The 15,950-nt window shown below is 41.4% G+C and overlaps 1 protein-coding gene across 1 annotated transcript; it reads left to right on the top strand.

Annotated features, from left to right (window-relative positions):
• Window positions 1-930: 930 nt before the first annotated feature.
• On the top strand, window positions 931-15,593 carry LRRC38 (leucine rich repeat containing 38). Its single transcript, XM_054291999.1, has 2 exons — window positions 931-1,644; window positions 13,809-15,593. Exons 1-2 carry the CDS (start codon window positions 1,017-1,019, stop codon window positions 14,060-14,062), a joined length of 882 nt encoding a protein of 293 aa, XP_054147974.1. The 5' UTR covers window positions 931-1,016; the 3' UTR covers window positions 14,063-15,593.
• Window positions 15,594-15,950: the final 357 nt, after the last annotated feature.

Raw genomic sequence — 15,950 nt, 5'->3', positions numbered from 1 at the left:
TGGGTTTGAGGATGTCAGGAAAACAGAGATTTGCCTTGCTGCAAAATCATTTCTGCTGTCCCACAGGACAGACAGACTGACTGTCTAATATTCCAACCCCCTGAAAATGAAGAAAACCCATTCAATTTTAACCAGCTAAAGGATTGATCCACATTTTGCACTTTCATGTGGCCCAACAGACATTACTGGTGCTGTAGTAGAAAGTGGATTTTTGGGTCATTAAAACAGGAGGGGAAAGCCCCTCATTTTGGAGACCTTGTTGCTGCTGTAGGTTATTCTTCTTGGTTAAAAGATATTGAGTCATATTTAGATAATGTGAGCAGGAAATTCAAGCTGTTAGGCTTGCTCTGACAGCTGAGGAACCCAGAAACAGCACAGAGCAGAGCTCCTTGTCTTTGGGCTGCCCCCTTCTGCTCCCTGTTTTACAAATAAAAGGGAAACCTGCTCTCAGTTTCTTCCAGACTTCATTTTCTCTCTGGTAAATGTATTTTCTACAATAAGTGACCTCAGCAGACATCCAGGACACTGCCTGACCCTCACTTGCATTTCACCCTCACCTTGGTGGAGGCTCCTGCTGAGAAGCACAGCGAGTGATCTCATCTCTCATCAGGGATTTTTACCTGAGGGGCTTTTTAAGCAGAAGCTGTTGCTGTCAGAGTCACAGGATCAGGTGTGATTTCCCCTTTGCTGGAATAGACAGCAAATATTCAAACAGGCTCAGGGCTTTTTTTAGCTCACAAAGGCAAGGGAGTCCTTTGAAAGATCCTCCGCGTACCCAATCATCGCTCTGCTCCCCCTGTACAGCATCACAATATCCTGGCAGTGTAAATCCTCACATTTGCCTCCCTCCCTCCCTCCTCCCTCCCCCTCCAGCCTGCTGCTATCGGATCTGTGATGATATGTGATCTCCTGGATACAATCAGGCACACACACACAAGTACCAGGCACTCCCGTGCAGCCCAGCAAAATGTCTTTCTCCTGAAGTGCTGCTCATCACAGCCTCCAGATCCCTGACGATGTTGCCATGCTTCCCTTCCTGCCTCCTGCCTTTTGCTGCCTTTGCCGGCCTGCTTCTCCTGCCTGGGGCTCATCTCTGCCCTGCTGTTTGTAGCTGTATGGACTACCACACCATAGACTGCCGGGATCAAGGACTCCCAAGTGTTCCCAACCCCTTCCCATTGGATGTACGGAAACTTCTGATAGCTGATAACAACATTCAGGCAATACCAGCTGATTTCTTTATATTTTATGGAGATCTGGTCTATTTGGACTTCAGGAATAACTCGCTCACCTCTTTAGAAGAGGGCACTTTTAGCAGTTCTACCAAACTGGTGTATTTAGACTTGAGCTACAATAATTTAACCCAGCTCGATGCCGGGATATTCAGATCAGCAGAGAAACTGATCAAACTGAGCCTTGGGAACAACAACCTGGTGGATGTGGACGAGGCTGCTTTTGAGAATCTGGACCAGCTGCAGGTGCTAGAACTGAATGACAACAACTTGCAGAGCCTGAACGTGGCAGCCCTGGAAGCTCTGCCCTCGCTGAGGACCATCCGCTTGGAGGGCAACCCCTGGGTGTGCGACTGTGACTTTGCCAACCTCTTCAGCTGGATCCAGGACAATGCATCCAAGCTGCAGAAAGGTAAAGCTCCATGGATTTCAGGGTGTCTGTGTGTGCCTGGCAGGGCAGGAGGGTTCCTGCTCCCATTGTCTGTGTGCCTGCACTTTACTCAGGCTGTCGTTGCATGCTCTCAGCAAATGAGCCCCTTAAATTCATGTTGGTTTCTTTTAGCAGCAGGTCCTCCTCCCACTTAAGAAATAAAATTTAAAATAAAATTTAAAATTTTAAAATTTAAAAATTGAGCCCTTATAATTTTGATTTACAGTCTAAACTTGCCTAGGCAGTGAAAGAGGCTTTTCAAATCCATTCAGCCCAGAGCTGGTCCTCTTCCAGACTTCATTTTCTCTCTGGTAAATATATTTTCTACAATAAGCCTTTTCAGCAGCTAAATATTCTGTGCCAGCTCCTTAGGAAAACTGGTTTTCCTCTCATTTTACTGATCAGTTATGCAGCTGCTACAAAAGAGTTAAATCCCCATTTTATGCAACTGTGATCATCAGCTCCTTCCTCGAAGTATTTAGTTGTGATGCTCTGTGTTTGAAACATTTCAGCATCTTGATTTGGGCTCTGTGTTTGAAACACTTCAGCATCTGCATTTGGGCTCTTTTCATTAAAAAAGCACTGCTTCCAATATGGGAAATAAATTGAAGTGCCTTTAGAACCCCCCAAAATGCAATATATATAATCCTGGTATTTGAGCCAGTCATTTTTAGAAAGGCACAGGGGGGAAAAATAAAAGTGTTAAGACTGCCATGTCTGGGGAATCCAGACTCTTGCTCCACATGTCCCACCAGAGCCCAAAGCTTCTCCTAATCCAGCTTTAGCAGGAGATCATCTCACAGTCCATGTCTCCCAACAAGCACCAGGGCATCACCTCCCAAAGGCAGAGTGCTGGGAGCAGGGAGCTCTGGGAGGGCACAGAGGGGACAATTTCCACAATCCCAGGGTGCTCCAAACCCACCCAGCCAAGGCTGGAACCCTTCCAGGGATGGGGCAGCCACAGCCGCTCTGCCAGGGCCTGCCCACCCTCACAGGTGTCAGGAAAATCAATTTACAAACACCAGAGGTATTACAGCAGAGGTTTATGTACAAAAAGGAGGCAGAGGAGTCCTTTGGCTTTATTGCAATAAAGGCAGAGGCCATGGGGCATTCCCCTGGGGTCTCTCCAATTTTTGGAGGACCCAGCCTCCTTTTTATCCCAATTTCCCAGCCACATTTCCCTTCTCTCTTTCCCCATTGTCTGAGGTACTTGAGAGGTTCAGACTTCTCAGAATGCCTGATCCCAAAGATTTCCCTCTAATGTATAACCCTCCCTTTTCATTTTTAATTCTTATGGAATTTAGAGGTTTTCCCCATTGTTCCTTTCCTCTTTCAATGTCTAATTTCATCTATCAGCAAACCTAAAGTTTATTTGTAAAAGCAAATATCTTTTCCCATTCATCAATCAGTGAAATCCTTCCCATTGTTTCTTTCATCTCCCAGTGCTGGTTTTATCTACCAGCAGCCCCACAGCTGGTTTGTAAAGACAAATCTGCTATTCCTCTCTCAGGGAAGGATTTTTTCCTCATATCCCACCTAATAGATATCCTAAACCTACTCCCTGTCAGTTTGAAGGTGTTCTCCTGTGTCCTGGCACTCCAGGCTCAGTTATACAGGTTCTTCCCATGTTTGTGAAAGTATATACTTATATGAATTATAAACTTATACTTAAGTACAAGTATACCTGTATTTATACCAACTTAAAATTTAATATCATATACTAACAACACAGCCAACCAAAAAAAAATACAGTAAAAAAATACCCAGCAACCATAAAAATTCTAAAAAAATCCCAAGATTTTAACCCTTTTCTAAAACAATAAAAACTTTACAAAACACTAGTCCTCCTTAATACAAACAAAACGAAACATAAATAGAAGAAAATAAACAAATATAGTAATAATCTAAACAAATAAAAATATTAAAAAATCCTAAATGAAAAAAATTATAAAATAACTTTTTACTAAACTTTTCTTACCTAACCATCAACAAAACCATATTTTTTCCTATAACACAAAAACTACATTTAAAAAAAACAAATAACTTAAAACAAAAAAAAATACAATAATATTACATAAAAATAACATAATAACAAAACAACAAATAAAAAATAAAAAGAACAAATAAAAAAGCCCAACACCCTCTATCTTCAATAAGGTCCCATACTTGTGACCTTGGGGAGCATCTTTCTAGTACACTCATCTCTTGCCCTGAATATTCTTAGCTGCAGGTCAGCTGTTTTAAAGAAGTGTTTTGAGGAAAAAATGTTGGCTTTTTTTCCTCTCTGTGCCAGTGAAACTTTGATCTGGATTCTTTCTAAACCAAACCTGTTATCCCACCTTTCCTGATGATTTAGCTTAAGTTTGCCCAATTGGAGTCAAGTATTTGCCTGTCTCTAATGTTAACATGTATGTGTTCATGCAGCAGCTCACTTTTTACAGGATTTTACTGAACTTCCAGGCTGCTCCTCTTGATCCTGACTGAGATCTGCTCAGTTTGAGTTTGTCCTTCCTCTTCCTCTGTTGCCCCCTCAGTGTTTTAAAGTGTATCATCTGAATTTATGTCTGGGCATCCCAAGTGAGTGATCTTTCCTGCAGCACTCCCATTTTCAGTGCCTCCCCAGCTCAGAGTGGTTTTCCCTCACCCATAGTTGTGTTTTGGCCAAATAGCTGAAAAATGACTTATCCAGATCTTCCAAACTTTAACCAGGACTTGATTTGGGAGGTAGCAAATATTCGAGTGGTTGATTTGGTCAGAGCTGTCCTGCAAGGATTTGGATTTGTTGTCTGCTCTCCTCACACCCAGCCATGTGCAGGGATGCAGAAAAGCACCAGGGCTTCCTTGTGAGCTGTGCCACAAAACCACTCAGGGTCTGCTGAGTTTGTGAGGGTCCCCAGGACGAGGTGAGAGATGAGAATCTGACTCCATGTTCTCAGAAGTCTGATATATTATTATATTATATTACATTACATTACATTAAAACTATACTAAAGAATACAGAAAGGATACAGACAGAAGGTTTAACAAGAATGAATAATAAAAACTCCTGACTCCTCAGAGTCTGACACAGCTGATGGTGATTGGTCATTAAGTTAAAGCAATTCACCTGAAACCAATCAAACATGCACCTGTTGGTAAATGATCTCCAGACCACATTCCAATGCAGCAAAACACAGGAGAAGCAATCAGACAATTATTGTTTTCATTATTTTCTGATGCTTCTCAGCTTCCCAGGAGAAGAAATCCTGGCAAAGGGATTTTTCCAGAAAATATGACAGTGACATTGCCTCCTTTAATAAAGCCCCAAAACATTCCTCACAAAGGTGACTGCAAAACCAACCCCAAAAATGAAAGATTGCCTCAATGACTTTTTGAAATACGTGGCCACACTTGCATGCCTTGCAAAACAACTTTTGGAAAGTCAGAGTTAAATGATTTTAAGTACAAAAGTTACATTTTAACTACAAAACTACAGTTACCGTACTATTAAAATGTGAATACAGCACTACTAATCAATACAACAGTAAATATCTATCAATACAATACAATCAATACAATAGTAATACATATAGTAAATATATTTGTAGAGCCATATTATATTATATTATATTATATTATATTATATTATATTATATTATATTATATTGTATTATATTATATTATATTAATCTCTTCACAGAATGACACCTAAAGTAGTAGAATGTGTCTGTCTGATGAAGTCCCAGAGCAGCTGAATTATTCCCCAATCCCAGGCACTGCTTGAGCTCATCAGCCCAAGCTGCCCTTGGCTTCTACAAAGGAAACACCAAGTTGATTTAAAAAGGGGAGTTTTGTCTCTGTGAGCTGAAATCTGGATAATTGATCCTGAAGCTCTGTCCCTCTGTAATTAAGGTTTCTAGAGGGCTCAGTGATGGGAACAAAAGCTTTGCTTCAGCTCATTAGTTTTGCAGGAGGCTCCATTTTCCTGCTGGCACAGGACCAGAAATAGCTTGTAAAGTTCTGACTTCTGCTGACCTGCCTGGAAAAGGCTGGAAAGGCTCTGCCCAGCTGAGCTGCCTCTGCTCGTCCAACCTGTTGCTGCACACAAACAGCTGGGCTTTCAATAATTTTACAGATTTCAGCATTTATTCATCTAACCTAAATTTTAAATAAAGGCTTAAGTGGAATTAGGTGAATACCATCCCCAGGTGATGCCCTCATCCTGGTAAATTTGCAGGCAGAATTAAATTTATTTTATTAATGAAATTAATTAAATTTAATAATTAAATTTTGCTGGCAGAATTTTAAATTTGTTAAAAAACAGCACTATAAATTTTGTGATTAAACCTAGCACTTTAAAACAGCAAACACTTTTTAGCATAAAGAGATATTAAATCCAGCATTTTCTTCACGCTGCGAAACAAAACTCCAATTTCCCCCTCTGATTGGGTTAGTAATTGATTTAAAACAAATTAGTGAGCATAGTACAAAGAAGGCAAAGGAACTGGGAAGAGCAGTGGAATGGTGATAAGAGGGAAAAATAGAAAAGTTCTTTTCCCTGGAGAAGACAAAGTGTTTGCTGATGATCACAATGGTTAAGTACAACATTTATAAATATTTTTTGTAGAAGGATGTTTGGTTGTGCAGGCATTTGTTACACCTGAATGGCATAGGGAGGCAAATAATACATATCAAAGCCTTCCCACCAGCAGGAGAATGGATATTAAGATTTTGGGATTTATTTTTTTAATAGAGGAGTTGCTGTAAGATCTTTATCCCTACAAAGAAAAGTATGAAAACTTTCATAGAAGGTTTTACTCCATGGGGCCATGAAAACTCATGGAACAAAAAAATACCTTGAAAGAACAAATGCCCAAGTCGGTCGACAAAAATACACTCAGCAACTTCTCACATTGGCCAGGCTTTCTTCTGCTTTCAGAGCTTGTTGTTCATCACATTTATCTTGGCTAAAATTGCACTTTTCTTTATTTCCTCATCTTTAACCTAGTCCTTTCACTAATGCTGTTTGAAACCCAGGGCTCAGCCAGCACAAGATTGTCACTGGTGCAAACGACAGAACAGAGGGTTATGAACCTTCCATTTCAGTGTTTGAACACAAAGGGCTTTGATGGAATAAATTTTTGCCTAACTTCTTGTTTAAAATTAGAGCAAAAGACATTTCTTGAATCTCTCTGAGGATCCCATCAGGATGAAAGGACTGGATTCAGATAAATGCCTGTAACAAAGCAATACAAGTAATCTGCAATGGCCACATTGAAGGGTTTTGTTGACATTTCTATTGCTGATCTTTATTTTCTGTGAACATGCTTTGGGCAGCTGTGACCTTGTTTGCTAATGACTGAAGTATTTTTAACATACTTTTAATTAGAACTTAAGCAAGAACTTCCTTGGAGTGTGACTGTAGTGTCTCCTTTCTGTCATCTTGCCCTCATTTTGCTTTTTACTTCCTTTCTTCCCCTTATGTTTGGGAAGTTGTATACAGTTTCTGGGATTAATTAATTTATTTGTTTAGATATTAAAGTTCCCCACTACCCATTGCAAGAATTAAAAATTTTTCTGCTCTCTATACAAACAGTATTAAAAAGACTTTTAGCAAAGCTTTAGACTGACCATTTTTATGGGATAGCCTTTGCACATTTGTATTTCCAGGAAGATTTGAAAAACTCGTTCAGAAGTAGCCGGAGACAGAATTCCAAATAGATTTGTGCTGTGATAAATAAAATAGATGTTCTGAATGTCTGAAATTGAAGTAGCCAAAGCTGAGGTCAGTACTGGTGCTCAGGGCTCATTTGATCAACTCTTGCTCCATTTTGGAAAGCTGTGGGTGGGGGCTATACAATTCTAAGGTATTCCAAGAGGGTTTTAGTGACACAGATGCTGTTTAGCTACTTGAAAGGCTTCTGTTGTTTTCAAGACCTCTTTGGGATGGATGTACAAGTAAATTCTGGTGAAGTGGCCAATTTCCAGATAAAGCAAAAGAACAGGTGAGAAGGATGGCAGGGAGAGAAGGTAGGAAAAAAGCCAAGAGTAGGTGACAGTCAGGCTGTAAGCAGGAAATTCATATTGAATTCAGTCCTAAAAGAGAGATTCAGAAGAGAATCAATGTAGTGAGAACCATAAAATATAATCACTGAGGCTGGGAAAGACCCCTAAGGCCATCGAGTCCAGCCTGTGCCCAATGTCCCCACCTTGTCCCCAGCCCTGAGTGCCACCTCCAGGGATGGGCAAACCTCCAAACCTCCCTGGGCAGCCCCTGCCAAGGCCTGAGCACCTTTTCCATGGGGAAATTCCTCCTGGTGTCCACCCTGAGCCCAGCTTGAAGCTGTTCCCCCTGCTCCTGTCCCTGTTCCCTGGAGCAGAGCCTGACCCAGAGCTGTCCCCTCCTGTCAGGGAATTGTGCAGAGCCACAAGGGCCCCCCTGAGCCTCCTTTTCTCCAGGCTGAGCCCCTTCCCAGCTCCCTCAGCTGCCCCTCACAGGAGTTATCCTCCAGACCATTCCAGACCCAGGAGAAAGGAATGATTTTTCTGAGCTTGTTCAGACATTCCGTGCCATGAGGTTACCATCTCTTGCTTCTTGGCTCTTTCTGTGATCCCATTCCAATCTGAGATCTATTGTATAACTTATTCTATAAATTAAACAATCTCTCATTCCACTAATCCAGTCTTTTAATGAGTTTACAGAAAATATTAAATCTTTTCTTCAAAACAAAGCATCATAATGACACGAGAGGACAGGTTCTGCTTAACATTCGAACCAACAGCAAAGAAACTGAGAGTTTTACAAATCCTCTTGACTTATCAGTCTTTATTAGCACTTATTTGTTCATCTGCAGTGGAGAGAAGGCTCCTTCAGTGCATGTACCAATATAGAAGCTGTGAGCTGGGGAGGACAGGCTGTTCTGTCCACGGCAGCCTCAGCTCTCCCCCAGCATCAGGCAATGCTCCCACACCACCAGGACAGAACACAAGATCTGCGTGCCTGCAAAGGAACTCAGAGCCCTAAGACATTTCACACATTCAGCAGCTTTTATCCCTCTCAAGCAGAAACCCCTCACAGAAATTATATTCCTTAACAAGCGCATCAAATCTGTTTCTATATATACATATATAAATATATAATTTGATCTCCCAGACATTTTCAGTAAAATGATCTGACTGCCACTGGCTTTTCACTCTGTTTCTTCCATCCTAAGGTTATTTGGAGTGTTTCCATGTTTCACAGTTTGAAGAAGTGAGGACAGCATTTGCAGATGTGAACACCTGACACTGAATTTTGTATTTAGACATTGAGAAAAACTGCTGAAGCTGTTCTGCAAATCTTTAGGGCACTCGGCCATAAAAGTTTTATTTAGGGACCTAAATCTAGGCTTCAAGTTTTTTAAGCTTTACTGTTCTGATGGCTCAAGGCTATTTGCAATGAAATCTCATCTCACTTCAGAGGCAATGCCTCCCTCATTGCTTATTAATACATTTGTGACAGTGTTTAGGGACACTAAGGCAAACCATAGCTGGGAGCAAAATACCACACAAGAAATAACATGCCACATTTAAACACTTCAAATCTGTGTCAACTACATTCAGCAACATGAGGGAACAGCTAAATTCCGCCCAAAAGGGCAAATACCAATTTTACTCTAAAATAAAAAGCCTATTGTAGTGCTCTTATATTTATATCCATGGTAGTGAGCATGTGTGCATGCAGCTCATTCAAACATTTATGGTTTCAGGTACTTCTGTGGATGTATTTCCACACATCCCAGTGCATGTCCCAGTGTGCCTTTGCATTTTCTCACCCTGTTGTCCATTGCTGAATGGTAGGAAGCTCTTTGTCCTGGCACCTCCTTTTTGTGAACTCTAAAAGACCCCAAAAGAATTGAGGCTTCTTCTTTTTTTTTTTTTTTTTCCTTTTTCTTTTAAACACAGCATCCCAAAATTACAACTGGGCAATCTCCACCTGCTAACAGACAGACCATAACATTGAAATGATAATGAATTCCAGAAGTTCTCCAGTCAAAAATATATTTAGCATAGGGATTGGAAATAAGCAGAGACAGAAAGACATGAGGAGTCCTTCAAAACAGGGTCAAGTGGACCTGGAGAAAGTGATGCCCTTGATGCTTGTCCTTAGCTGGAGGAGAATGAGCCCAAACTCACAGTGCAGTAGGGCAGCAGGGAAATATATCCAGGGAAAACCCCTGGCAGGAGCAGGCACTCCATGTGGTATTTGCAGGGTCCCCCAACAAAGGGAGGAAATGATAAATCTGACTCCATGTTCTCAGAAGGCTGATTTATTATTTTATGATAATATAGTATAATATATTATAATACATACAATATAATATATAATATATAATAGATTATTTGTATATTAATATAATGTAATGTAATGTAATGTAATATAAGGTAACATAATATAAATTTTATATATATGGTATAATATATAGTATTATAGTACTAATACTATATATTAGTAATAATATCTAGTATATATACTATACTATAGTATATATATTAATTATATTATACTATAGATAATATATTATATTAATTATAATTTATATTATATTATATTATATTATATTATATTACATTATATTATATTATTACTAAAGAATACAGAAAGGATACAAACAGAAGGCTAAAATACACTAAAAAAACCAACTTGTGACTCTCTCCAGAGTCTGACACAGCCTGACTGTGATTGGCCAATAAGTCAAAACAATTCACCTGTTGGATAAACAATCTCCAACCACATTCCAAAGCAGCAAAACACAGGAGAAGCAAATGAGATAATATTGGTTTCCTTTTCCTCTGAGGCTTCTCAGCTTCCCAGGAGAGAAATCCTGGGCAAGGGGATTTTTCCAGAAAATGTGACAGTGACACTCCATGGTTTAAAAACTCCTGAGCACAAGAACCTGGGAGAAACGTGGCTGGATCATGGCTGCAAATACCCTGTTTCAGATGAAACAGGGCCTCTGGGTTTTTGTGGGGATTTTCAGATGGTGAGACCAGTCCAGTTATATCTTTGAGGCATTAAAGCCTCATTTGTCTCTTTTCAGTAATTTACAAGGAAATTGTTCATTATTTGCATGCAGACTGGTTTTGGGCTGCTTCCATTTTCTAGGAGGTTCAGTTATACAGGAAAAGATTTCAGGCCATAGTCCTGAAGAGAAACAAATTCAAAGTGGTTTTTGGGGTCTAGCAGCAGCCCAATTGCCTGTGATTTATTGGCAGGGTTTAAGTGCTGGACTCGGTGGAGTTGCACTCCTCTAATATAAGGTGTTCAAAGTCATATTGTTCTGAAACCTATTTGGGAATTTCATTGAAATAACTCCACCAGCATCACTTCTTTATGAACACACTTCTTTTTCCTTATTTTTAAAAACCCATCTCTCCTTTTAACATTGTGGTTCTGGAATTCCAGCATTTTCACACTTCCCATGTTACTTAGACAATCTATTCCTCAGGGTATATATTATGAAATATATATATATATATATATATATATATATATATATAATGAAAATACCTGTATTTTCATCTTTATTTTCGCAGAATTGAGACAGGCCTGTGTAAAATCCAACACCTCTGCCTTGCCTGGTATTTCAAATAATCAGCACCAGAGCAATGCATCATCTTTTGATGGCATAGCAGAAGGATACAGGGTGTGTGACATTGTCCTTGGGACAGCTGGAGTCATCACAGATAATGGGATGGCCCTGCCCAAAATAACCCAGGCTGTGTATTTATAGCACACTCACACTTGTTATTGCATTTACAGTTTTGTTTGGTATGAAGAAGCAACTCCTTGAATATGTTGTGGGAGCAATGAGGTGGATATATATATCTGTCATCAAAGGCTCTCTTGCTGCAGCCAAGCACTAAATACCAAACTGCTTTGAGATGCCCTTCACAAGAATCCTGGCTGTTTTTTTAAAAAGAATAAATTCTACAGAATCAATAATATTAAAAAAAAACATACTGGAAACCCCCACAAACAAATTATAAAAATTAATATCATTCAAATAAAAGTACGAGAAAGCAGAGCTCTAAAGTTAAATGGCACCTCCTGTCCTCTAGAAGTTGTGTGTGGGGACAGGGGTTTGACTGAGCCAGCCTAGATGCAACAGAGTCACACAAAGGAAAAACCCACACCCCATAATTAACACTGATCCCCTTCTAGAAACCATTCTTTGGTTCATTGTTCATACAGAGGGGGTTTAATGCCCTGGAATCCCTTCCTGCACAAGGGAAGAACAGAGATGGATCTGTTGGTGGCACCAGTGGAGCAGGACAGGTGGGGTGCAGAGCATCAGTTCTCAGGATTTGTGTCACAAGAACAACCTAAATGTAAATGATGGAAAGCCAGGGCTGTGTCTATGAAGGAAGCAGATGAAATGGTTTGTGCATTTCTCACCTTTAGCAGGTGTGTGACCTGCAGTGATGGTGTTTTCAGGTGAAGAGTTGGAAGCTCTGGTGCAACAACCACTCCATCATCTTTGGAAGGAGAAATTCCTTGTGCCACCAGAGACAGAACTGCTGTTCTTACTGTTGGCTTTTCCAAATGAACAGTCTGTTCCAAATTCTCTTTGGAGTCCAAAGAAAAGCTTCTGTTTGGCTGTGCTGGGTTTTTCAGAGTGTCACGATTCAGCAAAGAGAAACATCCAGCCAACAGGACTGACCAACATTCCCTTCCCTCCCTGCCCTGTGAAATGTGGCCACAGTTGTGCTTGTTGCCCATCTGCTGTGCATGGCCAGTGCTCAGGAACACCAAAACCCACTGAGCCCTGGCCAGGCTGGTGCTGGCACTGCTGGGCAGCTCTCAGGATGTTCCCAGTCACAGCAGCAGGAGAAAGAGGGAAATAAAACAAATGGAGGAAAGCCACGGAAATTTAGGCAAACACGACAGACACAGGATGGCTTTTAGGGATCAAAATTTAATATAATCATCTTTACAAGGTCAAGTAGGTCAGGGTGATAATTGGTTCCACAGTGGAATTAACTTAAAACTCCTTCTCAAATCAACACAACAGCTGGGCTGGGCTGGATCCAGACAATCAACCAGGGCAGCACCACCAACCCGAGGTTTAGCAGTAAAATAACACATACACAGCTGTGCAGCCACAGGAGAGCTGTGATTACAATTGCAGAGGGAATCTTTGTCACCATCCCTTGTTTAAAGTGACATCGTGGCTCTGTGGCACACCTGGGGATGGAAATGCCACATTCTGTGTGCATGCAGCAAGGCAGAGCCCAAACCAGAGAGAGCACCCTGGAATCATCAGGAGAGAGGAGGGGATCAGGTAACTCAGCAGCAGATCTCGTGTCATTATCACACAATTCGTGCATTTCCCTTCATGTTCATGTCCTTAACAGTGAGACAAAAGCTGTCTTGCCTTAATTCACTCCATTCCAGCCCTGGATTCCCTCTCCTGATGTTCTCCTTGAAGAGGGAGATGGGCACATGCAGTGACCTGTGTGCTTTTACCATCCAGGACCCAAATGTGTTCTCATCACTTCTTAAATCTGGGGGTTTTTGCTCTCACTACAAAGAGCCCAGCTCTTGGCACTCTCCAGTAATGCAGGGAGGAACAATATCTGTCACTCTGCACGGCCTCAGGGCAGCCAGAGAGAAAAGCAGGAGGCAGGTCACAGACAAACAAGCATCCATTAAACACAAACTCTTGTTTGACCAGGAAAACAACCCCAAAACTCTAGTTTGGAACTACATGGAAAAAAAGTAATGCAGAAGGGTGCGAAAGGAACTTCAGTTTCCTTCTTACCCTGTTTTGGAGGCAGAGTTTGTGTTCAGATGGAGTAGCTGGGAATTGCTATCACTCTCCAGGTTTAGATGCATCCAGGGTTCAACATTCACCTTTTAAATTCCTCCAAATCATGATCTTAAATCACACCTGATCCCTGGAAGGCTGCAGATGAAATAACTTAATTTCCAGGAGCTGCTCAAAGGGGCTGTGTAATGGCTTTTGGATAGTGACAGGTTTTGTTCCATTTTCCCCTGAACATTGTACAATTTCATAAACCTGGAATTAACCCTAAAACTTTTCTCCAGCCATTCAATCTCTGACCCAGAATAGAAGAATTAATCAATACTCTGCTGATTTGTTTCCCTTTCCTCCTCCTTGCAGGTCTCCATGAAATCCAGTGCTCCCTGCCCGTGGAGAACAGAAGGATCTTCCTGAATGAGTTATCTGAGGTCAGCTTCAGTGAATGCAAATTCAGTTTGTCCTTGACAGACCTTTTCATCATCATCTTCTCTGGGGTGGCTGTGTCCATTGCTGCCATCCTCTCCAGCTTCTTCCTGGCCACCCTGGTGCACTGCTTCCAAAGGTGTGCTCCCAGCAAGGATGATGATGAAGATGAAGACGACTCTGAGGACTGAACTCAATCAAAATCCTTAATTTTCCTTGGTTTATCAGTTACCAGATCATCAGCCAAAGTCTAGGAGGTTAAAAAAGCAGAGTGAAAGCTTTAAACATGATTTAAACTCACAATGTGTAAGGATCTCTTCTGCTGGTCACAGGCAGGAATGGCAGACCTGGGACTGTCACCTCCTCTTGCACATGTGCTGCAATCACACCAGGCTGGTTTCCATGGTCCTTAACCAAACACTGCATTTAAGCTTGAAGATTGAAGGAAAAGAGGGGGGAAAAGCCAAAAAAAAAAAAAAAAGTTCCAATATTTTAAAAGATGAGTTTCCAGATTGTCCTGTTGAAATGCAGATTTTCATCAGTGCTTGAAGCTTGTTCTAGATACACCTTGGAAATGACTGCATGAATGGACCTGGCTCAGGTTGAAAATACAGAAGCAATTCAAAATAGTATCCTTTCTAGATCTAATACTGGGAGATTCTATTAAACCTCCCACAAAATGCAATTAAAATGATTCCTAGAATTGTAGAAAGCACGACAGGAAGGTTGGCATTTTCCCCCTACAAAAGTTCTCCAGAAACATTCATCCTCCATTTAATGACAGCAATTGCAGGCACCATTCAGCAAAAAAAAGTAAATTATTTCTGTAAGTGAATATGATTGTGGATTTGAGTCATCCACTGCAGATGCCTGGCACTTCTTCGGTCATGGCACAAATCCTAAATTTAACATTCTCTTGCATTTTTAGATGCAGTGAAGTAAAGGATTTCCCTCCCCAGTAGCTGTTGCAGCATCCAGTCCATTTAGCTATTTTAAAGCACTAAGGGCTATATTCTGCTCCTGGTTATACTGGAATAACCCAAATGAGATGAACACCATGATCCAAATTGGCAACTCTATAAACAAAAGTGAAATCTGGCCCAACATATTTCTGACTGTATTATAGATTTGTCAAAACTTGAGCTCTTCTATATGATGGTAGATATTTTTGTTAACATTTAAAAAGACATTTATTACAAGAGATTTTTGGAATAGTGCTGGACAGCTTTTTAGGATAAGTATATTTTTAAAACATTTGAAATGGAAATATTTTTTTAAAGCTCTGTGTATTTAAATTGTTATCTAGAGTAGCTGTGAGGGCTTGAAGTAATGAACAATAGTGATAAGCAAGCTAAGGACTTTGTGCTATTATAAAATAATTAGAGCTGATAAAAAGTAGCATTTATTTAATGACTGCAAATGCTATTATTTCTTTTAAAAAGCACTCTTTGTTCAAAATACTGCCTTGCTCAGAAGGAGGGAGCCACCCTGCGTGCTCAGGGGTGCCAGGGTCCATCAGCACTCCTGGGGATCCCCCCAGCAGGGATCAGCTGGAAAACCTTCAGAGAACCACAGTCTGTCTGTCTGTCTGTCTGTCCGTCTCTCTGTCCGTGCCTCAGCTCCAGGACCTGACCAGCACAGCAACGCTGATCCCTCTGAGGAGACTGGGGGCTGCAGGGGGAGAGCTCTGCCCTGGGGGTGTGCTGGGGTCTGCCCTGTCTGTCTGTCCTGGGGGCTGTGCCTGGGATCAGCCCTGTCCATCTATCCTGGCATCTGCCCTGTCTGTCTGTCCTGGGATCTGCCCTGGTCCGTCTGCCCTGGGACTGTGCCCTGTCCGGTTGTCCTGGGGATCAGCCCTGTCTGTCTGTCCTGGGGGCTGTCCCAGGGATCAGCTTTGTCTGTCTGTCCTGGGATCTGCCCTGTTTGTCCTGTGGATCTACCCTATCTGTCCCTGGGATCAGCTCTGTCCATCTGTCCTGGGGATCTGCCCTGTCTGTCTGTCCTGGAGGCTGTCTCTGGGATCAGCCCAGTCTGTCTGTCCTGGGGATCAGCCCTGTCCAGCTGTCCTGGGAATCCGGC

This window comes from Melozone crissalis, unplaced genomic scaffold, assembly GCF_028551555.1.
Source record: "Melozone crissalis strain CALT ecotype California unplaced genomic scaffold, PUWL_Pcris_2 ptg000107l_1, whole genome shotgun sequence".
Classification (NCBI taxonomy): Eukaryota; Metazoa; Chordata; class Aves; order Passeriformes; family Passerellidae; genus Melozone; species Melozone crissalis.
This window is presented reverse-complemented; position numbering and strand designations above follow the sequence as displayed.